The sequence below is a fragment of the Boleophthalmus pectinirostris genome, unplaced genomic scaffold (genome assembly GCF_026225935.1).
Source record: "Boleophthalmus pectinirostris isolate CB_2022bp ecotype Guang Dong unplaced genomic scaffold, ASM2622593v1 HiC_scaffold_15, whole genome shotgun sequence".
Taxonomy (NCBI): Eukaryota; Metazoa; Chordata; class Actinopteri; order Gobiiformes; family Gobiidae; genus Boleophthalmus; species Boleophthalmus pectinirostris.
This window is the reverse complement of record NW_026571070.1, coordinates 433,704-458,703: the sequence shown is the minus strand read 5'-3', so window position 1 is coordinate 458,703 and position 25,000 is coordinate 433,704. Positions and strand designations below refer to the sequence as shown.

Sequence of the window (25,000 nt, the reverse complement as noted above, 5' to 3'; positions counted from 1 at the left end):
CACACACCACACCTGTGTGACAGGGACACACGTCACACACCACACCTGTGTGACAGGGACACACGTCACACACCACACCTGTGTGACAGGGACACAACACACGTCACACACCACACCTGTGTGACAGGGACACACGTCACACACCACACCTGTGTGACAGGGACACACGTCACACACCACACCTGTGTGACAGGGACACACGTCACACACCACACCTGTGTGACAGGGACACAACACACGTCACACACCACACCTGTGTGACAGGGACACAACACAGAACACACGTCAACACACACCTGTGTGACAGGGACACACGTCACACACCACATCTGTGTGACAGGGACACAACACACGTCACACACCACACCTGTGTGACAGGGACACACGTCACACACCACACCTGTGTGACAGGGACACACGTCACACACACACTGTGTGACAGGGACACACGTCACACACGTGTGACAGGACACACACCACACACCCTGTGTGACAGGGACACACGTCACACACCACACCTGTGTGGAACACACACACACACCTGTGTGACAGGGACACAACACACGTCACACACCACACCTGTGTGACAGGGACACAACACACGTCACACACCACACCTGTGTGACAGGGACACACGTACACACCAACACCTGTGTGACAGGGACACAACACACGTCACACACCACACCTGTGTGACAGGGACACACACAGTCACACACCACACCTGTGTGACAGGGACACAACACACGTCACACACCACACCTGTGTGACAGGGACACACGTCACACACCACACCTGTGTGACAGGGACACACGTCACACACCACACCTGTGTGACAGGGACACAACACACGTCACACACCACACCTGTGTGACAGGGACACAACACAGAACACACGTCACACACCACACCTGTGTGACAGGGACACACGTCACACACCACATCTGTGTGACAGGGACACAACACATGTCACACACCACACCTGTGTGACAGGGACACACGTCACACACCACACCTGTGTGACAGGGACACATGTCACACACCACACCTGTGTGACAGGGACACACGTCACACACCACACCTGTGTGACAGGGACACACGTCACACACCACACCTGTGTGACAGGGACACAACACACGTCACACACCACACCTGTGTGACAGGGACACAACACAGAACACACGTCACACACCACACCTGTGTGACAGGGACACACGTCACACACACCACATCTGTGTGACAGGACACAACACATGTCACACACCACACCTGTGTGACAGGGACACACGTCACACACCACACCTGTGTGACAGGGACACACGTCACACACCACACCTGTGTGACAGGGACACACGTCACACACCACACCTGAGAGAGAGACGTGAGGGAGGACATCTGACACACACACGCACACACACACACGCACACACACAGACACACAGACACACACACACACACGCACACACGCACACACACACACACACAGACACACACACACACACACAGACACAAACACACACACACGCGCACACACACGCACACACACACGCACACACACACACACACGCACACAAACACACACAGACACAAACACACACACGCACACACACACACACACACACACACACAGACACACGTACACACACACAGACACACACACACACAGACACACAGACACACACATACACACACACAGACACACACACACAGACACACACACACACGACACACACACACACACACACACACACACACACACACACACACACACACACACACACACACACGACACACACAGACACACACACACACACACACACACACACACACACACACACACACACACACACACACAGACACACACACACACACACACACACACACACACACACACACACACACACACACACACACACACACACACACACACACACACACAGACACACACACACACAGACACACACACAGACACACACAGACACACACACACAGGTGTGGGCGTCTGACACACTGATACAGGAGGTTGAGTTCTTACTGTTCTTCTCTCCGTTCTCCTCCTCTCCTCTCTCTTCTTCCTCTTCTCCGTCCTCTCGCTGTAGCCCCTCCCCTGGCTGCAGGAGCCCCTCCCCTCGCTGCAGGAGCCCCTCCCCTCGCGGCCGTAGCCCCTCCCCCGGGTGCACGGCGGCGCGGTGCACCTGCAGCTGCTGTTTGCGGCTGAACTTGCGTCCGCACAGGTGACACAGGTGCGGCCGCTCGCCCGTGTGCTTCTGCAGATGCAGCGAGAGGAGGGACTTACAACTGAAGCTCCGCCCACACAGGTGACACAGCAGCTGAGAGGGCGGCGGCGGTGACGCGGCGCCGTGAGGGTGGAGCCTCTTCAGGTGATGCTCCAGGTCGTTCATCCTGAGACAGACACAAGTACAGGTGAGACACACATGGTTTAGACTGGTCTAAAACCCGGTCTAAACCCCGGTCTAAGTCCCGGTCTGACCCAGGTCTAAACCCGGTCTTGGTCTGACCTCATGTAGGCCTTGGGGCACAGTGGGCACTGGCAGGGTTTGATTCCCGTGTGGATTTGCTCGTGGGTCTTGAGTCTGGAGCGGTGGCTGAAGGTTTTTCCACAGGTGTGACAGAGCCAGGTGAGCGGTGGGGGGCGGAGCTTCACTCTGGGGGCGGGGCCGTTGGGGTGCATGACGCGTAGGTGATGTCGCAGGTTATCTGGACCAACAAGACTCGTTTAAAACACTAACATACAAACCAGGAACTTTATGTTTAAATAAATCTATTTCAAAACCAAGACAGAAACACAGAAATACGAAACAAAAACTTATATTTTATATAAATATTCATCTCACAGTTTTATTAAAATCATTTTAAGCTTTAGTGATTTACTTCAGTTTAGTCCTGGTTCAGTCCCTGTTTAGTCCTTGTCTAGTCCTGCTTTAATCCTGGTTCAGTCCTTGATGTGGTCCCTGGTCTTGTCTAGGTCTCGTCCCGGTCTCGTCCCGGTCTCGTCCCGGTCTCGTCCCGGTCTCGTCCCGGTCTCGTCCTGGTTTAGATCCAGACCTTTCCTGTTGAACCTGAGGGGGCAGAACCTGCAGCTGTGGGGCTGTTTGCCGCTGTGGACCAGAGCGTGTCGGGACAGACTCGATTTGGTCTTCAGGACTTTCCCGCAGACGTCACAGACCACGCCCCCCGCCGACACAAGCCCCGCCTCCTCCTTCACACGCACCGCGGCATCATGGGACACGCAGTTCTGAGGAGCCGCTGAAAACAAAACAACCAACACAAACTAAACTCTGACCACAGTTTAAACTCAGTCCTGTTTTTACTCCGTGTGTCTCCAGACTTTATCCTCCAGTGAGAAACTTTACAGAACGAGAACACACAGAACGACACAGAGCGACACAGAGCGACTCATGTCAACAGACGCAGGAAACACAGAACAACAGATTTATAATTAATTAATAAATTTGAGTTCTTCAGGACCAGAGCTGGATCATTCAGAAGAGGCTGATACGATCCAGTCGATACTTTGCACTTTTGATTCGATATATTTCAAATTGATTCAACACGATTCAATTAAACTAAAGTCTAAATCATGTGTTTGACACTAAAAGTTTTTGTTAAATCACTTCTTCTTGTGTAAAGTTCATCTGAAACATTTAAATTGTCAAAACAGTGAAAATGTCAAATGTGTCACATAAAAGAGTTTCTTCCTCTGAACAAATAACAAAACTGAAACTGGAACTAAATTATTTAGTAAAATAAACCAAAAAATCCTCGTGGTGATTTATCGATATAGTATCGATACTGAATCATCACAATAAATGATACGATATTTGTCTATTTGTACATTTGTATATTTTTCTATTTGTACATTTGTACATTTGTGCATTTGTATATTCGTGTATTTGTGCAGAGCTGTGTTGAGGACAGGTCGTGTGTTTGTGTGTTTGATAAACCCTGAGGAGACTCTGCTCTACGCTGACATCACACTGGGGGAGTTCTACATGTATGTCTGTGGTAGAATGTTCAGCAGAATCTATGGAGACACAAAGCTCACCTGAGCAAACACTGACAAAAGATCATCTGAAAACTCAAACGTCATTTAAAGAGAAACATTTTTCTGTTTTGAGTTTGAAAGTTTAAAACCCAGAGAATCACCTGAGCTGAATGTTCCGTGTCGGTGTTAGAACACAGATGTTCCGTGTCGGTGTTAGAACACAGATGTTCCGTGTCGGTGTTAGAACACAGATGTTCCGTGTCGGTGTTAGAACACAGATGTTCCGTGTCGGTGTTAGAACACAGATGTTCCGTGTCGGTGTTAGAACACAGATGTTCTAACATGTTTTAAAGTGTTAAAGATTTTCAAACTCACCTCTGTTTCGTGGAGTCCAGTTTGGGTCGTTCCTGGTTCTGTTCTCGTCCTCCTCTAAAGACAGAACACTTTATTAGGCTTAAACTGGAACTGAACTATCTGACCTCTGACCTTTACAACCATAAAACACAGAAATGTTGTTTTTTTCTGCCTTGAAAATCTGAGAGTTGTTTCTTTCTGAGCAGATTTCTGTCATTATCCTAAAAATCAGTGTCCAATGAGAACTTTGTTTTAGTCCAAACTCAGTCGTTCCGTCTGTTTTATTGGTCCAGACTTTGCAGACTGTGTGTGTTGAGTGAAACTGTTCCACTCAAGAGTCGCTGTGAATAAAACGGTTCAGATCTGTGAGTTTTTTACCTGTAGCTTTGGTCTTCTCTGAGTCTTTCTCCTCTTCTGCTCCTCTTCTTCTTTTCCGTTCTGGACTCCCCGGGGTCTCATAATCCTGGTACCTCCGCGAGGGCCGGATCTCACGAGTCCGAGTCCTGGTTTTAGTCCTGGTCTGGTCCTCGGTGTCTGGTCCGGTCCGGTTTGGATCCCCCTGGAGCTGGTCTTTGGTCTCTGGTACAGTCTTGGTTTGATCTTGAGTCTCTGGTGTGGTCCTGGTCTGGTCTCCGGTCTCTTGTGTGATCCTGGTCGGGTTCTGAGTCCTGGTCTGGTCCCGGTTGAGTCTGGGTCGGCCTCTGGGTCTGGGTTTGTGGCAGTGCTGCAGGAGAGCGCCCCCCTCTGGTCCCTCTGCTCTCACACTCACACACTGAAGAACCATCGAAGGACCTGAACAAAACCAGAGAGAAGAAAACGTTTCAGCGACGAAGACGAGACCCGCGAGACCAACGAGACCCGCGAGACCCGCGAGACCAACGAGACCCGCGAGACCAGCGAGACCCGCGAGACCAACGAGACCCGCGAGACCAACGAGACCCGCGAGACCAACGAGACCGCGAGATCAACGAGACCCGCAGACCAAGACAACGAGACCGCGAGACCAACGAGACCCGCGAGACCAACGAGACCAACGAGACCCCGAGACGAGACCCGCGAGACCAACGAGACCCGCGAGACCCCGAGACCAACGAGACCCGCGAGACCAACGAGACCAACGAGACCCGCGAGACCAACGAGACCCGCGAGACCAACGAGACCCGCGAGACGAGACCAACGAGACCCGCGAGACAACGAGACCCGCGAGACCAACGAGACCCGCGAGACCAACGAGACCCGACCCGCGAGACCCGCGAGACCAACGAGACCCCGCGAGACCCGCGAGACCAACGAGACCCGAGACCAACGAGACCAACGAGACGAGACCAACGAGACCGCGAGACCGCGAGACCAACGCGAGACCAAACCCGAGAGACCAACGAGACCCGCAGACCAACGAGACCCGCGAGACCAACGAGACCCAAGACAAGACCCGCGAGAGATGAACGAAGACCCGCCGAGACCAACGAGACCCGCGAGACCAACGAGACCAACGCGAGACCAAGAGACCCGAGACCCGCGAGACCCGAGACCCGAGACCCGAGACCCGCGAGACCAACGAGACCCGCGAGACCAACGAGACCCGCGAGACCAACGAGACCAGACCAGACCCGAGACCAACAAGACCCGCAACCAAGACCCGCGAGACCAACAAGACCCGCAAGACCCGCGAGACCAACGAGACCAAACGAGACCCGCGGAGACCAAGACCGAGACCCGAGACCAACGAGACCCAACGAGACCAACGAGACCAACGAGACCCGCAAGACCAACGCAAGACCAACGAGACCAACGACCACCAAGACCCGCGAGACCAACGAGACCCGCAAGACCAACGAGACCCGCGAGACCAACGAGACCCGCAAGACCCGCGAGACCAACGAGACCAACAAGACCCGCGAGACCAACGAGACCCGCGAGACCAACAAGACCCGCAAGACCCGCGAGACCAACGAGACCCCCAAGACCCGCGAGACCAACGAGACCGACCAACGAGACCCGAGACCAACGAGACCGCAAGACCCGAGACCAACGAGACCAACGAAGACCCGCGAGACCAACGAGACCCGCGAGAGACCAACGAGACCCGCGAGACCAACAAGAGACCCGCGAGACAACGAGACCAACGACCCGCGAGACCAACGAGACCCGCGAGACCAACGAGACCCGCGAGACCAACGACCAACGAGACCAACGAGACCAACGAGACCAACGAACGAGACCGCAAGACCCGCGAGACCAACGAGACCCGCAAGACCAACGAGACCGCGAGACCAACGAGACCCGCGAGACCAACGAGACCCGACCAACGAGACCCGCGAGACCAACGAGACCCGCGAGACCAACGAGACCCGCGAGACCAACGAGACCCGCAGACCAACGAGACCAAGACGAGACCAGCAAGACCCGACGAGACCAACGAGACCAACGAGACCCGCGCGAGACCAACGAGACCCGCGAGACCAACGAGACCCGCGAGACCAACGAGACCAACAAGACCCGCGAGACCAACGAGACCCGAGACGAGATCAACGAGACCAACGAGACCCGCGAGACCAACAAGACCCGCGAGACCAACGAGACCCGCGAGACCAACGAGACCAACAAGACCCGCGAGACCAACGAGACCCGCGAGACCAACGCGAGACCAACAAGACCCGCGAGACCAACGAGACCAACGAGACCAACGATGACGTTTAGAAAACACGAGTCTGTTTCAGAGACTAAAGCGTCACACTACAGGAGAATTTGCCTGATTTTGGCCCCAATTTCTTCTCCCTGAATTGATCCACAGGAAGAACCAAAATGGAAACATTTGTCTGACTAAGAAATCATCCCGAGTTTACAGAGAACATTTTGTCTGTGAAGCGACGACAAAACAAAATCCTGTTTGTTAATGTAGAGGAGCAGAAGACAAACAGACTGAGCTGCACTTTCTTGTTCTTGTGGTTTTACAGAAACATCACGTCTTGGTCTTTGCAGTGGAAGGTGTTTCTTGGTGAACAGTTGGAGACTTTCACTTTGGCCTTGACTTTTTAAATTCATAACCGAGGTTGAGCGACGGATCAGGATTTTGCAGAAACCCTGCTCCATGGACACGGGGTTTTCTCCCTCTCAAGACCAAGTTCAGTCCTGGTTTATGATTCATGTTTATTTCAAACAGTCCTTTTGTTTTATTGACATATTTAACATATTATTACATTTTTAAAAAGTAAACTCAGTCTGTGGTTTGGTCTGATCTTTGACACTTTAGAGTCGACAGGAAACATCTGACGCCATCACAGACTCACACGTTTATATCACACGATTAAAAATCATTTAAAGGTTGTATGGAGGATTTTTTTTTTTAGTTTCAAATTATCAGTGAAAGTTAAATACTGTTACAGAGACGCAGCAGCTTTCTAATTATGATGACCAAAAAAAAAAAAGAATGAAAATCGATCACCTTTGGACGTGTTGAGGCCAGAGAAACATCAGCCAATACAAAACGAGGCTCCCTCATTTTCTATTGGCTGTTGGGTTGTCAATCAAACTCCCTACATTTCTAGTGAAAGTGACTTGTGGGCACGTGGGGATTTCGTGGTTTACGAAGCGGTTCTTAGAGGCTTTTTCAAACTGTCACTTCCTTGCAGTTCACACAAAGTTTGTCGCGACGTCGGACGAGAATCCATGACCAGGTCGCCGCAAAAGAAAGTCGGTTTCTGAGGTCGCTGAAAGAAGAAGAGAAGAGGAAAAGGAGCGAAGACAAACTGAGGTGATTCTTGGAGATTTCTTCCAGCGATGGCGCGACTGAAGCAGACGAAGGGTCTAAAAACTGACGCATCGGTCGATAAAATATTTCTAGACAGGAAACTTCAACAGTGATTCTGAACAAGCACTGGATGTAAACAAACGTGACTCTAGAGTAAAGAGGCGGGAGGAGGAGATGTTTCTACTGAGGAGCTGTGGAGGAGGAACATGCACAAGGACGGTCGCTGTATTTCTCTTCCCTTAAAAAATCCTCTATACAACCTTGAAGACCAAAAAATCCTGCAGTGTGACGCTTTAGAAAGTCTCTGAAGTAGTGACGGGCATTCGATGAAATTTTCTTAATCAATCGTCGGAAGAATTAACGATCGATTATCGATTAATCATGAATGTTTTTATATTAAAATGATCATCATTATTATTACTATTTGCACTAATCTGCATCAATAAATTCAACTTTACGACATATAAACATAACGACTCTAGATCCACATCAGCTGTTTGACATTATAATGTGTTTAATTCAGTTTTGTTCAAATCTCACAGAAACAAAACTTAAAACCACATCACTAATTTACATAAACTAAGTGAAGATAAAACTCCAGCTCTTGTGTCGCTGATGTGGTTCAACTTGTGTTGGATTAAAAGACATGACTCAGGTGAATACAGGTCAGTGTGACCAGATTTGTGTTTGTCAAAACCAGGACAGCGTACGGGGGGAGGGGGGCGGGGCCTCGTCATCCACATTGAGCGACTCTCACCTGGAAAAACTTTTTCCTACTGGACACAGAAACATATGTGCTGCTTTATCCACTGTGCACATGGACTCACACTTGTCCCAACGCAACGGAAAGTGTGGAATTTCTTCTACAAATCCTGGTTAAATCCACATTTGTGCTTGGGTTCGTTACAGACTGACCCACTGTTTGTGTGTCGCTCCTTCTGATGCAGAGACACATGTACACACCTGTTTGGTCACGACACACACACATACATTCAGTTTGTCCATTCAAATCAACGGAATCCATGAAATTCTTAATGATCAATTATCGATTAATCGATTAATCATACCCATCCCTAGTCTGAACCAAAAAAGTAAAAAAACTAAAGTATTTGATTTTAAACCGTTTGTATTTTGATCCAAAGTTCTTCACTTCAGAAACATTTTTCTTGTCATTTACAGATCAAACCCACTAGCATGCTAACCGCGCACTTGCTTCTGTGACAGTAGGCGCGGCGTCTGACCTGAGAGGACCTGAGTGACCAGATCCACCTGGACTCCGGACTCGGCGGTCTCGGTCCTGTCGCACTGAACTCCGACCTCCCTGTGACCCCCGTGACCCCCGAGGGACGAGCGGACTTCACCCGGACCCAGACCCGAGACCCGGTCCAAGTCCTGGTCCAGGTCCACATCTGGAGGCTCCCACTGCACCCCCACGTCCTTCAACCTCGAGTCCATCAAGACCTGAGGAGAGACCAGAGTTATACCAGGACTAAACCAGGACTAAACCAGGTCTAAACCAGGTCTAAACCAGGACTAAACCAGGACTAAACCAGGACTAAACCAGGACTAGACCAGGACTAAACCAGGACTAGACCAGGACTAAACCAGGACTAAAACAAGACTAAAACAGGACTAAACCAGGTTTTTAAAAGGTCTTTTTTTTATTATTATTAAATCAGTTTTTATATTTCATTTTTGTTTCAGGTGAAAAATTCAAATAAATAAAAATAAAACTTCTCTAATCCCGTTTTCTCCTGAACTTTTCTGTCCCGCAGCTCAGACTCGAGCTTCAGTGAGTTTATAAAAATAAAACTCCCTCCTGTTTGTTCAGATTTTCAGATTTTGTGGGAGAAAAATCCTTCTGATGTTTTCATCTTTTTTCTGAACTAATCCAGCGTTAGCCTGTTAGCTCCGCGGGCTTTTCCTCCACAAACTCCCGGACTCTGCGTTTAAACTGCACTTTTTACCGTCAGGGCCCGAGCGGCGACGTATCCGGATCACGAAATGTAAAAAGTGCGAAATAAAAGTGTAAAACAGAGACAAAAACAAAAGATGAAGTCCGGAGTTTGAGTGGAGGACATGAGAGCAGCGCGGAAGTGAAGCCTGTTCTGCGGCTGCGCGGCGCGGGGACGACGCCCCCTGGAGGCCGGGAGACACAACACAACAACACCGCCGCTTATTTTACACAATATTTCACTTTTTACTCTTTATTTCATCGCGAATCGAGCGAAGAGAGTAAACACGTTTATTGATATTATTGTATATACCGTTATATATCATTTCTGTTGGGAAAAAGTTAGAGTTTGTGGAGGTTGGTAAAAAATAAAACTGTGAATCGAGTGACTAATGAAGGAAAACAGTTCTGCCCTCGGCCACTGGGAGGCACTACACTCACATTGTCTTTGTGTTTTGTCGTTTTTAAGCAAATGTTGGCGCTACGAGAATAAAGTCGTAATATTATGAGAATAAAGTCAAAGCCAGAAAAAGTCGTATTTTTATGAGAATAAAGTTTTAATTTTATGAGAATAAAGTCGTGTCAAAATAAAGTGTTAATATTAGGAGAACATCAGCGGCTCGTGGAGAATTTGGAGCATTTTGTAAAGGAGAAGAATCTGTGTATCATTCGTTTATTTGACTGAACCGTTTTCAGTCCTGGTCTGGTCCCGGTCTCAGTCCTGGTCTCAGTCCCAGTCTGGTCTTAGACCTGGTTCAGTCCTGGTTCAGTCCTGGTTTAGTCCTGGTTCAGTCCTGGTTCAGTCCTGGTTCAGTTCTGGTTCAGTCCTGGTTCAGTCCTGGTTTAGTCCTGGTTTAGTCCTGGTTCAGTTCTGGTTTAGTCCTGGTTCACTTCTGGTTCAGTTCTGGTTTAGTCCTGGTTCAGTTCTGGTTCAGTCCTGGTTTAGTCCTGGTTTAGTCCTGGTTCAGTTCTGGTTCAGTCCTGGTTTAGTCCTGGTTTAGTCCTGGTTCAGTTCTGGTTCAGTCCTGGTTTAGTCCTGGTTTAGTCCTGGTTCAGTTCTGGTTTAGTCCTGGTTCAGTTCTGGTTCAGTCCTGGTTTAGTCCTGGTTTAGTCCTGGTTCAGTTCAGTTCTGGTTTAGTCCTGGTTCAGTTCTGGTTCAGTCCTGGTTTAGTCCTGGTTTAGTCCTGGTTCAGTTCTGGTTTAGTCCTGGTTTAGTCCTGGTTTAGTCCTGGTTCAGTTCTGGTTCAGTTCTGGTTTAGTCCTGGTTTAGTCCTGGTTCAGTTCTGGTTTAGTCCTGGTTTAGTCCTGGTTCAGTCCTGGTTCAGTTCTGGTTCAGTCCTGGTTTAGTCCTGGTTCAGTTCTGGTTCAGTCCTGGTTTAGTCCTGGTTTAGTCCTGGTTTAGTCCTGGTTCAGTTCTGGTTTAGTCCTGGTTCAGTTCTGGTTCAGTTCTGGTTCAGTTCTGGTTTAGTCCTGGTTCAGTTCTGGTTCAGTTCTGGTTCAGTTCTGGTTTAGTCCGGAGGCGCAAATAATGAAGAAAATTTAGTTTGTTGTTTTGTTGTTCTTTTTCTTATTTTTGGTTTTATATTGAAAAACAAGGTTCTTCTTCTGCTGCATTTTTTACTTTGACTTTGATTTTATATCGACTTTATTCTCATAATATTATAACTTTAATGTCAAAATATTACAACTTTATTCTCGTAGAGCCAGCATCTTTTTTTTTTTATCTGACCCTTTTACTCCGTCGTATTTGCCCATTAATAATAATAATAATAATAATAACAACAACAATTTAATAAATAAGTAAATAAATAAATATAGGGGAAAAAGGGAATTTTTTTTTTTTGTACTTTTTTTTTTTTTAACAAAATATTGGTGAATTCAACTTTTTGCATTCATAACTGGACAGTGGTTTATATTTTAATGGCGTCTAACTGCGCCCAAAGTCTCGCTTTCTTTCTTATAAAAGAGATATATTTTCTATTTTTTTGCGGTCGCTAAAATGAGCAGCTCTGTGGTATTTTTGTTTTATAAAGGAGCCGGAAAAAGGTTGGAGACTCCAGTTTTCGAGCGTTTTGAAGTTTCCTGGGGCTGGTGATCCCAATTAAACCTGTAGAAGAATCATGAATATCTCCAAAAGTGAAAGCAGCACAAACGGTGGACATGGTTTCTGTGAAGGTTTGTGTTTCGATGACGTTTTATAAAAGTGACTGATGCTTTTTGCTGTTTCTCTGTTGTCATGGTGATGTTCCTCTGTCTGTCTGTGCGTGATCCTGCTGCAGTGTCCGTGTGTGTCCACAGGATGGCGCCGCTGCTCCGTGTCTCTGCTGTCCTCTGTGTCTGCAGCGCTCGTGTTCGTCCTCGTGGTGGCGCTGTGGTTCTGCCGGAGTTTGTGTGAAAAGGCTTTTTGTTTGAGCTGCTGCTCCAACACAGAAACACTGGAGCTTTCATGGTCACAGCTGCTGCAGAGAAGAAGAAGAAGAAGAAGAAGAAGAAGAGACAGAAAGACAGAAAGACAGAGACACAGACACAGAGACACAGACACACAGAGACACAGACACACAGAGACACAGACACACAGAGACACAGAGACACAGAGACACACAGAGACACACAGAGACACAGAGACACAGACACAGAGACACAGAGACACAGAGACACAGAGACACAGAGACACAGACACAGACACAGAGACACACAGAGACACACACAGAGACACAGACACACAGAGACACAGAGACACAGACACAGACACAGAGACACAGAGACACAGACACAGAGACACAGAGACACAGAGACACAGAGACACAGAGACACACAGAGACACAGAGACACAGAGACACAGAGACACAGAGACACAGACACAGACACAGAGACACACAGACACACAGAGACACAGACACAGAGACACAGACACACAGAGACACAGACACACACAGAGACAGACACAGACACACAGAGACACAGAGACACAGACACAGAGACACAGACACACAGAGACACAGACACAGAGACACACACACACAGAGACACAGAGACACAGACACAGAGACACAGAGACACAGACACACAGAGACACAGACACAGAGACACAGAGACACAGACACAGACACAGAGACACAGACACACAGACACACAGACACACACAGACACAGAGACACAGAGACAGAGACACAGAGACACAGACACAGAGACACAGACACACAGACACACAGAGACACAGACACAGACACAGAGACACAGAGACACAGACACAGAGACACAGAGACACAGAGACACAGACACAGACACAGAGACACAGACACAGACACAGACACAGAGACACAGAGACAGAGACACAGAGACACAGACACACAGAGACACAGACACAGACACAGAGACACAGACACACACAGACACAGACACAGAGACACAGACACAGACACAGACACAGACACAGACACAGAGACACAGACACAGAGACACAGAGACAGAGACAGAGACACAGAGACACAGAGACACAGACACAGAGACACAGAGACACAGACACAGAGACACAGAGACACAGACACACAGACACACAGAGACACAGACACACAGAGACACAGACACAGACACAGAGACACAGACACAGAGACAGAGACACAGACACAGACACAGAGACACAGACACAGACACAGAACACAGAGACACAGAGACAGAGACACAGACACAGACACAGACACAGACACAGACACAGAGACACAGACACAGACACAGACACAGAGACACAGACACAGACAGACACAGACACAGAGACACAGACAGACACAGACACAGACACAGAGACACAGACACACAGACACAGACACAGAGACACAGACACAGACACAGACACACAGACACACAGAGACACAGACACAGACACAGACACAGAGACACAGACACAGACACAGACACACAGACACAGACACAGAGACACAGACACAGAGACACAAAGAGACGTTTCATTTTTCTTCGTCGTCATAAATTCGTCCAAACTCAGAAATATTTGTAGGTGAATCATAATTTATTTAAAGGTCAGTTTCATTTTTTATAAATTCAGTTCAAGTTTAAATCAAAGTTTATTGCAAATTCAAGTCAGACCTGTTCTGCAAAAGAACAACAGGGTTAGAACAGTAGAACAATATTAGAACAGTAGAACAGTCACAGGAGTCAGTTTGTGTCATACAGGACACAAAATATAGAACAACAATGAAGGGAATGACATGTTCTCTGTGTTCTCATGTCTCTGTGTTCTCATGTCTCTGTGTTCTCATGTCTCTGTGTTCTCATGTCTCTGTGTTCTCATGTTCTCTGTGTTCTCATGTTCTCTGTGTTCTCATGTCTCTGTGTTCTCATGTCTCTGTGTTCTCATGTTCTCTGTGTTCTCGTGTCTCTGTGTTCTCGTGTCTCTGTGTTCTCATGTTCTCTGTGTTCTCATGTCTCTGTGTTCTCATGTTCTCTGTGTTCTCATGTTCTCTGTGTTCTCATGTCTCTGTGTTCTCATGTCTCTGTGTTCTCATGTTCTCTGTGTTCTCGTGTCTCTGTGTTCTCGTGTCTCTATGTTCTCATGTTCTCTGTGTTCTCATGTCTCTGTGTTCTCATGTCTCTGTGTTCTCATGTTCTCTGTGTTCTCGTGTCTCTGTGTTCTCGTGTTTCTGTGTTCTCATGTCTCTGTGTTCTCATGTCTCTGTGTTCTCATGTTCTCTGTGTTCTCATGTCTCTGTGTTCTCATGTTTCTCTGTGTTCTCATGTTCTCTGTGTTCTCTGTGTTCTCATGTTTTCTGTGTTCTCATGTCTCTGTGTTCTCATGTCTCTGTGTTCTCGTGTCTCTATGTTCTCATGTCTCTGTGTTCTCATGTTCTCTGTGTTCTCATGTTTCTGTGTTCTCATGTCTCTGTGTTCTCATGTTTTCTGTGTTCTCATGTTCTCTGTGTTCTCATGTCTCTGTGTTCTCGTGTCTCTGTGTTCTCATGTTTCTGTGTTCTCATGTCTCTGTGTTCTCGTGTCTCTGTGTTCTCATGTTTCTGTGTTCTCATGTCTCTGTGTTCTCATGTCTCTGTGTTCTCATGTTTCTGTGTTCTCATGTCTCTGTGTTCTCATGTTTTCTGTGTTCTCATGTTCTCTGTGTTCTCATGTCTCTGTGTTCTCATGTTCTCTGTGTTCTCATGTCTCTGTGTTCTCATGTTCTCTGTGTTCTCATGTTTCTGTGTTCTCATGTTCTCTGTGTTCTCATGTCTCTGTGTTCTCGTGTCTCTGTGTTCTCATGTCTCTGTGTTCTCATGTTTCTGTGTTCTCATGTTCTCTGTGTTCTCATGTCTCTGTGTTCTCATGTTCTCTGTGTTCTCATGTCTCTGTGTTCTCATGTTCTCTGTGTTCTCATGTCTCTGTGTTCTCGTGTCTCTGTGTTCTCATGTCTCTGTGTTCTCATGTTTCTGTGTTCTCATGTTCTCTGTGTTCTCATGTCTCTGTGTTCTCATGTTCTCTTCGTGTTCTCTTCGTGTTCTCTTCGTGTTCTCTTCATGTTCTCTTCATGTTCTCTTCATGTTCTCTTTGTGTTCTCTTCATGTTCTCTTCATGTTCTCTTCATGTTTTCTTCGTGTTCTCTTTGTGTTCTCTTCGTGTTCTCTTCGTGTTCTCTTCGTGTTCTCTTCGTGTTCTCTTCGTGTTCTCTTGTTCTCTTCGTGTTCTCTTCGTGTTCTCTTCGTGTTCTCTTCATGTTCTCTTCATGTTCTCTTTGTGTTCTCTTCATGTTCTCTTCATGTTCTCTTTGTGTTCTCTTCATGTTCTCTTCATGTTCTCTTCATGTGTTCTCTTCGTGTTCTCTTCATGTTCTCTTCGTGTTCTCTTCGTGTTCTCTTCGTGTTCTCTTCATGTTCTCTTCATGTTCTCTTCATGTTCTCTTCATGTTCTCTTCATGTTCTCTTCATGTTCTCTTCATGTTCTCTTCGTGTTCTCTTCATGTTCTCTTCATGTTCTCTTCATGTTCTCTTCGTGTTCTCTTCATGTTCTCTTCATGTTCTCTTCATGTTCTCTTCATGTTCTCTCTTGTTCTCTTGGTTCCGTTGACCTCGAGGCTCTGGTTCCATCTGAATCGAGTTAAAGTGAAGCGTCTTTGGCCTCGATCGATCCACAACCGATTTATGAGACCAATAAACGGAGCATCCTGGGAAATGTAGTCCATTAAAGACTCTAATGGACTACGACCCAGAGACCGGGACCAGGACCAGGACCAGACCAGGACCAGGACCAGGACCAGGACCAGGACCAGGACCAGACCAGGACCAGACCAGGACCAGACCAGGACCAGGACCAGGACCAGGACCAGGACCAGACCAGGACCAGGACCAGGACCAGGACCAGACCAGGACCAGGACCAGGACCAGGACCAGGACCAGGACCAGACCAGACCAGGACCAGGACCAGGACCAGGACCAGGACCAGGACCAGGGACCAGGACCAAGACCAGGACCAGGACCAGGACCAGACCAGGACCAGGACCAGGACCAGGACCAGGACCAGGACCAGGACCAGGACCAGACCAGACCAGACCAGACCAGGACCAGGACCAGGACCAGGACCAGGACCAGACCAGACCAGACCAGGACCAGGACCAGGACCAGGACCAGGACCAGGACCAGACCAGGACCAGGACCAGGACCAGGACCAGACCAGGACCAGGACCAGGACTAAACCAGGCCCAGACCAGGACTCGAGCAGGGTTAAACCAGGTCTAAACCAGGACTAAACCAGGATCAAAACAAGACTAAACACGGATTAAATATGGACTAAACTTGGACTAAAACTGGCTCAGGTTTTATTAACAGAGTCCGTCTCTAAACCAGAATTAAACACAGTTAAACCAGGACTAATCTTGGTCTAAACCGGGTCCAGACCGGGTCCAGACCGGGTCCAGACCGGGTCCGGGACTCTTGGTCTCTGTTTCTGGGACTTGTCGGTCAGGACACGGTTAACGCGCCGCGCCTGGCTCTAATCACACAAGAATGCTCCTCTCTCTCTCCCCGCGTCTCCCACCGCGTGACGTCAGCGGCGCCGGGGCTCGGGACTCGGAGCGGTGCGAGGAGAAGGAGGAGACCGAGAGAGACGCACGGAGCACCGGGACACACAAGCGCACACGCCCGGGGACCGACTGAGAGGCACGGGAGAACCGGGACCAAGACAGACCCGGGACCAAGACAGACCCGGGACCAAGACAGACCCGGGACCAAGACAGACCCGGGGACAGAGACCCAGACCCGGGGCCGGAGGAGCGGGTCGCGGCGCGGGGAGCGGGACTTGTGGACTCTCCCTCCGCGGTTCCGCCTCGGTTCGGGCGCGCGCCATGGAGCTCTCGGGAACTTTACTTTTATTCGTCACGCACGCGCTCATGGGACTGCTGCGGTGCACGCGCGGGGACAGCTTCAAAGGTAAGAGCCGAAACACCGAACCGAGCCTCCGGCACCAGAACCGGGCCGACAGCGGGAGGTCCGGGCGGCTGTGGCCGGCTCCGGGCCGCTGTGGTCCGGCTGCGGTCAGCGCCAAGAGTCGGTCCAAGTTTCCAGGCTCCGACTCTCCGCCTCTTTTCTGTCGCACAAAAGTTCAGCGCTCGAGGCGAAGAGGCGAGAGACGCGAGAGGAGACGAGGGACAGAACCGGGACAGAACCGGACCGACCGGACCGAGCCTGGACCGAGTCTGGACCGAGCCTGGACCGAGCCTGGACCGAGCCTGGACCGAGCCTGGACCGAGCGGGGAGCGCGGAGAAGTGGCGGAGTTTGAAGCTCCGTTCGCGGGGACGGAGACGGGGATGAGTCGGTCCAAAATGTCCGCGCTCCTTAAAGTGGATCAGTTTTGGTTCGGCTCCAGGTCTTAGGCACCTTTTAGTCCTGGTCCAGACCTGGTTTAGACCTGGTTTAGTTCTGGTTTAGACCTGGTTTCCACTTTTTATCCTCAGTCTCTGTTCTGAGTCTTGAGGTTTTGCGTAAACGTCTTTGGTTCTAAAGATGCGGAGTTTCAGACCCTAAACCGCTACAGACCGGGTTTAGTCCTGGTTTAGTCCTGGTTTAGTCCGGGTTTAGTCCTGGTTTAGTCCTGGTTTAGTCCGGGTTCAGTCCTGGTTCAGTCCTGGTTCAGACCCGGTTGAGTCCCGGTTGAGTCCCGGTTGAGTCCCGGTTGAGTCCTGGTTTAGTTCCAGTTGTCCTCCCACATTTCTGGGCGGTGAGTCGCTCGGGGAGAAAAATCCATCGGTTCAGTTCTAGAGAAGCGCGCGCCTCACGAGAGAAAAATGTAGAAATAATCCAAATATTTCATCATTTTTCTAAAGAAGCGCGAGGGACGAAAAAACACGAACCAAATCCTCAAATGATCCAGATTTGACATGTTTAAAAAAAAAATAAAAATACAGTAATAATCAGACAGAAGATCAATAAGAAACAGAAGGACTCCGCAGTCACACATGAAATGACACATTAATAATAATAATAATAATAATAATAATAATAATAATAATAATAATTATTATTATTATTATTATTATATTTGTACAGGATCATATTTAGACTTTTATAAGAATCATTTCACTAATGTTGAATTTATTTGGACAAAAGAATCTGGAGACTCTGATCAAAATAATTCAGTTTATTTCTCCACATTGAAGTTTGTTTAGAAAAAACACACAAACACAACACACACACACACACACACACACACTGTACACACACACACACACACACACACTGTACACACACACACACACACACACACACACACACACACACACACACACACACACACACACACACACACACACACACACACACACACATGTACACACACACACACACACACACACACACACTGTACACACACACACACACACACACACACACACACACACACACACACACACACACACACACACACACACACACACACACACACACATGTACACACACACACACACACACACACACACACACACACACACACACACTGTACACACACACACACACACACACATGTACACACACACACACACACACACACACACACACACACACACACACACACACACACACACACACACACACACACTGTACACACACACACACACACACACACACACACACACACACACACACACACTGTACACACACACACACACACACACACACATGTACACACACACACACACACACACACACACACACACACACACACACACACACACACACTGTACACACACACACACACACACACACACACACACACACACACACACACACACACACACACACACTGTACACACACACACACACACACACACACACACACACACACTGTACACACACACACACACACTGTACACACACACACACTACACACAGACACACACTGACACGATCTGGACCTGTGTGTGCGCACGTGTTTAGTGTGTTGTGTGTGTTGTGTGTGTTGTGTGTGTGTGTATAGTGTGTGTGTGTGTGTATTGTGTGTTGTAACAGAGACAGACCAATATATTGATCAGCCAGGGCCGTATCAGTCATGTATTGGTTGCATGTGGTTGTGTGTCGGTCATGTGTGTATCAGTCGTGTGTATCGGTCGTGTGTGTGTATCAGTCATGTGTGTATCGGTCGTGTGTGTGTGTGTATCAGTCATGTGTGTATCGGTCGTGTGTATCGGTCGTGTGTGTGTGTGTGTATCAGTCATGTGTGTATCGGTCGTGTGTATCGGTCGTGTGTGTGTGTATCAGTCATGTGTGTATCGGTCGTGTGTGTGTGTATCAAGTCATGTGTGTATCGGTCGTGTGTGTGTGTATCAAACATTTATTTTTTATAAAATATTTTCAGTTTCTTGATTTTTGTCTGAAACACGAAACAGAAAAATGTGAAGAAAAAATTCAAACGTTTCATTTTTAAAATCTGACGAGAAACGAACGAAAAAAACTGAACAAACATAAAGATCCAATCATTTATTTAAACTGTGTGTGTGTGTCGGGGTCTGTGTGCGTGTGTGTGTGTGTCGGGGTGTGTGTGTGTGTCGGGGTCTGTGTGCGTGTGTGTGTGTGTCGGGGTCTGTGTGCGTGTGTGTGTCGGGGTCTGTGTGTGTGTGTGTGTGTGTCGGGGTCTGTGTGCGTGTGTGTGTGTGTCGGGGTCTGTGTGCGTGTGTGTGTGTGTCGGGGTGTGTGCGTGTGTGTGTGTGTCGGGGTGCGTGTGTGTGTGTGTCGGGGTGTGTGTGTGTGTCGGGGTCTGTGTGCGTGTGTGTGTGTGTCGGGGTGTGTGTGTGTGTGTGTCGGGGTGTGTGTGTTGTGTGTGTGTCGGGGTGTGTGTGTGCGTCTGTGTGTGTGTCGGGGTCTGTGTGTGTGTGTGTGTCGGGGTCAGAGGTCACACAAACACATTTAAACTCAGATATTTTTATTTTTCACATAAACAGGTTTTTAAATCTTCACAAAAAACTACAAACTCAACCAGGTTTAAACCCAGTGGAAAGAACCGGTCCAGTCCTGAGTCTGGGTCTGGGTCTGAGTCTGGGTCTGGGTCTGAGTCTGGGTCTGGTCTGTCTGAGTCTGGGTCTGGGTCTGGTCTGAGTCTGGGTCTGGGTCTGGGTCTGAGTCTGGGTCTGAGTCTGGGTCTCGGTCTCAGGTCTGAGTCTGGGTCTCAGGTCTGAGTCTGGGTCTGAGTCTGGGTCTGGGTCTGGGTCTCAGGTCTGGTCCAGGTCTGGTCCAGGTCTGGTCCAGGTCTGGTCTTGGTCCTGGTCTGGGTCTTGTTGTCGGTCTCAGGTCTTTGAGGAGGTGCAGTGTTATTGAATGTTGTGTCTCTGTGGCATTGAGTTTGTTCTCAGTTTGGTCTCAGGTCGGAGTTCGGTCTGGGTCCGGTCTCGTTCTTGGTCTTGGTCTGGTCCAGGTCTGGTCCAGGTCTGGTCCAGGTCTGGTCTTGGTCTTGTTCTCGGTCTTGTTGTCGGTCTCAGGTCTTTGAGGAGGTGCAGACTCTTATTGAATGATGTTCCTCTGTGAGGCTCTGATTGAGTTTGTTCTGATTCTCTCCTCTAAGTGTTTCTAAGTGTTTTAAAACGGATCAGCCGCTTTTACTCTGAAGGAGACTTTCAAAATAAAACCCAGCTCCTCCTGATTTTCAAAATAAAACTCAGCTCCTCCTGATTTTCAAAATAAAACTCAGCTCCTCCTGATTTTTCTTTGTTCAGTTCAAACATCGACGTTTCTGTAAAAGACTTTGTTTGTTTGTTTGTTTGTTTTTGTTCTAACGATGTTCCTCATCACAAACCTGAACAGAGTTTAGACTCATGCATGTCTGAGTCATCTAGTGATCTCTCCTGGGCCCTGTTCAAACCCTCCTCACGGTCTGCTGCAGTACGAGTCTGTACGAGGCTCCGCCCACAGGCTCCATAAAAACACAAAAACACGACACAAAACTGAACAGAGCGACTGGACAAACCTCTGCAGGGGGAGCGACTCAGCACAGAGAGCAGAGAGACGACAGACTCTGTGTGAATCTGTCGTTTGTGTGAATCTGAATGTGACGGGTTTAAACTGAGAGAAACACAGAGGAAACTAGGTGTTAGGAGATAGGAGCTAGGAGGTAGCAGATAGGAGGCAGAAGTTAGGAGGTAGGAATTAGGAGATAGGAAACAGAAGGTAGGAGACAGGATATAAGAGAGAGGAGATAGGAGCAAGGAGGTAGGAGGTAGACGTTAGGAGATAGGAGTTAGGAAATAGGAGACAGGAATTAGGAGTGAGGAGGTAGGAGTTAGGAGTTAGGAGGGAGGAGTGAGGAGATAGGAGTTAGGAGATAGGAGATAGGAGTTAGGAGGGAGGAGTGAGGAGATAGGAGTTAGGAGAGAGGAGATAGGATGTAGGAGATAGGAGGTAGGAGTTAGGAGGTAGGAGATAGGAGATAGGAGTTAGGATGTAGGAGTTAGGAGGTAGGAGGTAGGAGTTAGGAGATAGGAGTTAGGAGGTAGGAGAGGAGGACTTGGAGCTGACTCAGGTCTGACCTGGTCTAATCCTCTGTGGCCTCATTAAAAAAACACAAACTACAGACCAGAACTAGACCCGGTCCTGGTCCTGGTCTGGTCCTGGTCCTGGTCCTGGTCCTGGTCTGGTCCTGGTCTGGTCCTGGTCTGGTCCTGGTCCTGGTCCTGGTCCTGGTCTGGTCCTGGTCCTGGTCTGGTCCTGGTCCTGGTCTGGTCCTGGTCTTGGTCCTGGTCCTGGTCTGGTCTGTCCTGGTCTGGTCCTGGTCCCTGGTCTGGTCTGGTCCTGGTCCTGGTCCTGGTCCTGGTCTGGTCTGGTGGTCCTGGTCCTGGTCCTGGTCCTGGTCCTGGTCTGGTCTTGGTCCTGGTCTGGTCCTGGTCCTGGTGGTCCTGGTCCTGGTCCTGGTCTGGTCTGGTCTGGTCCTGGTCCTGGTCCTGGTCTTGGTCCTGGTCTGGTCCTGGTCTGGTCCTGGTCCTGGTCTTTGGTCCTGGTCCTGGTCCTGGTCCTGGTCTGGTCCCTGGTCCTGGTCTTGGTCCTGGTCCTGGTCTGGTCTGGTCTGGTCCTGGTCCTGGTCTGGTCCTGGTCCTGGTCTGGTCTGGTCCTGGTCTGGTCCTGGTCCTGGTCCTGGTGGTCCTGGTCCTGGTCCTGGTCCTGGTCTGGTCCTGGTCTGGTCCTGGTCCTGGTCTGGTCCTGGTCCTGGTCCTGGTCCTGGTCTTGGTCTTTGTTGGGTAAATGTGGGTTAGACTCGGGCCCCTTAAGGCTTCGCTCATTAACACCTCGTCTCCTAACGAGCCTCCTCGCTCGCTTCCTCCCTCCTCTCCTCCCTCCTTCCCTCCTCGTCTCCTTGATCGTTTCCTCGTCTCCTCGACAATTAAAACTTGATCCATTTTTTGAGGCAAAACTAAAAAGAACAAAACCAGGACTAAACCAGGACTAAACCAGGACTAAACCAGGACTAAACCAGGACTAAACCAGGACTAAACCAGGACTAAACCAGGACTAAACCAGGTCTAAACCAGGTCTAGATCAGGTTTTGGGTTGAACAGGATTTGGAGGATTTTAATCCTTCAGACTGTTTCAGGATTAAACCAAAACTTGCTGATTTAACTCAATGAAAACTCCTCCTCCTCTGTTCCTCCTCCTCTGTTCCTCCTCCTCTCTCTCGTCTCCTCCTCTGTTCCTCCTCCTCCTCTTTGTCTCCTCCTCTGTTCCTCTCTCCTCCTCTTCGTCTCCTCCTCTGTTCCTCTGTTCCTCCTCTTGTTCCTGGGAGGGCATCTGACTCGTTCTCGTCTTGTGTTTGTGTCAGATTAGTTCAGATTAGAGCCTTTGTAATGGACACAGGATTTGGCTAATCTCCTCATCTGCACACTCAGCTCTTCATCCTCTCCTCCTCCTCCTCCTCCTCCTCCTCCTCCTCCTCCTCCTCCTCCTCCTCCTCCTCTCCTCCTCTCCTCCTCTCCTCCTCCTCCTCCTCCTCCTCCTCCTCCTCCTCCTCCTCCTCCTCCTCTCTCTCCTCCTCCTCTCCTCCTCCTCCTCCTCCTCCTCCTCCTCCTCCTCCTCTCTCCTCCTCCTCCTCCTCCTCTCCTCCTCTCTCTCCTCCTCCTCCTCCTCCTCTCCTCTCCTCCTCCTCCTCCTCCTCCTCCTCCTCTCTCCTCCTCTCTCCTCCTCCTCCTCTCTCCTCCTCCTCCTCTCCTCCTCCTCTCCTCCTCTCCTCTCTCCTCCTCTCCTCCTCCTCTCTCCTCCTCCTCCTCCTCCTCCTCCTCCTCCCTCTCCTCTCTCCTCTCTCCTCTCCTCCTCCTCCTCCTCCTCTCCTCCTCCTCTCCTCCTCCTCTCCTCCTCCTCCTCCTCCTCCCTCCTCCTCCTCCTCCTCCTCCTCCCTCCTCCTCCCTCCTCCTCTCCTCCTCCTCCTCTCCTCCTCTCCTCCTCCTCCTCCTCCTCCTCTCCTCCTCCTCCTCCTCCTCCTCCTCTCCTCCTCCTCCTCCTCCTCCTCCTCCTCCTCTCCTCCTCCTCCCTCTCTCTCCTCCTCCTCTCCTCCTCCTCCTCCTCCTCCTCCTCCTCCTCCTCTCTCCTCCTCCTCCCTCTCTCCTCTCTCTCCTCTCCTCCTCCTCTCTCCTCCTCCTCCCTCTCCTCCTCCTCTCCTCCTCCTCCTCCTCCTCCTCTCCCTCTCCTCTCTCCTCCTCCTCCTCCTCTCCTCTCCTCTCCTCCTCCTCCTCCTCCTCCTCCTCTCCTCTCCTCCTCCTCTCCTCCTCCTCCTCCTCTCCTCCTCCTCCTCCTCTCCCTCCTCTTCTTCTTCTTCTTCTTGTTCTTCTTCTTCTTCTTCTTCACACTTGTCTGTTCTTTAGTTCATTTCAAATGTTTCTGGTGTGAGTTTCAGTCTGTTTGTTCATTGGCTGAAGTGAACTGGAGCAAAGCATCATGGTCCGTGTAGTTTTACTCACAGATCTGGGTTTAAAACTGAAGGTCACAGTGAGTTTGTAACTGGACGAAAGTTTATTTATGTTGAACAAGTTTCTCAGTTTCATCCAGACGCAGCTTCAGCTCCAGAACCAGAACTGAACCAGAACTGAACCAGAACTGAACCAGAACTGGACCAGAACTGAACCAGAACCAGAACTGAACCAGAACTGAACCAGAACTGAACCAGAACTGAACCAGAACTGAACCAGAAACTAGAACTTTGTCCTGGACTCGACCTGAGGGATTTTACACAAGTCCATAAAACACACGTGACACTGTAGGGACTAAACCAGGACCAGACCAGGTCTGGACCAGGTCTGGTCTGGGTCTGGACCAGGTCTGGACCAGGTCTGGTCTGGGTCTGAAATTCACAGGAAGTGATCTGTCTGCTGGTGTCACTGTGGCATTTACTCTGCTCAGAGTAACACACACACACACACACACACACACACACACACACACACACACACACACACACACATACACACACACATAC

At 49.3% G+C, this 25,000-nt stretch overlaps 2 protein-coding genes across 2 annotated transcripts in view; one reads left to right on the top strand and one right to left on the bottom strand.

Annotated features, from left to right (window-relative positions):
- The window catches only part of LOC110167661 (zinc finger protein 135-like), a 14,870-nt gene extending 4,653 nt beyond the window's left edge, over positions 1–10,217 (bottom strand). The window contains exons 1-7 of the mRNA XM_055150720.1: positions 10,079–10,217; positions 9,353–9,572; positions 4,739–5,152; positions 4,382–4,435; positions 3,067–3,267; positions 2,520–2,718; positions 2,036–2,403 (exon numbers count right to left, since the gene is read on the bottom strand). Of these exons, the coding sequence (XP_055006695.1) occupies positions 2,036–2,403; positions 2,520–2,718; positions 3,067–3,267; positions 4,382–4,435; positions 4,739–5,152; positions 9,353–9,566 (1,450 nt within the window). The 5' untranslated portion in view covers positions 9,567–9,572; positions 10,079–10,217. The remainder of the gene's footprint in view (positions 1–2,035; positions 2,404–2,519; positions 2,719–3,066; positions 3,268–4,381; positions 4,436–4,738; positions 5,153–9,352; positions 9,573–10,078) is intronic.
- Positions 10,218–17,168: 6,951 nt separating this feature from the next.
- The window catches only part of LOC110167662 (receptor-type tyrosine-protein phosphatase mu-like), a 125,180-nt gene continuing 117,348 nt past the window's right edge, over positions 17,169–25,000 (top strand). The window contains exon 1 of the mRNA XM_055151198.1: positions 17,169–17,489. Within this exon, the coding sequence (XP_055007173.1) occupies positions 17,405–17,489 (85 nt within the window). The 5' untranslated portion in view covers positions 17,169–17,404. The remainder of the gene's footprint in view (positions 17,490–25,000) is intronic.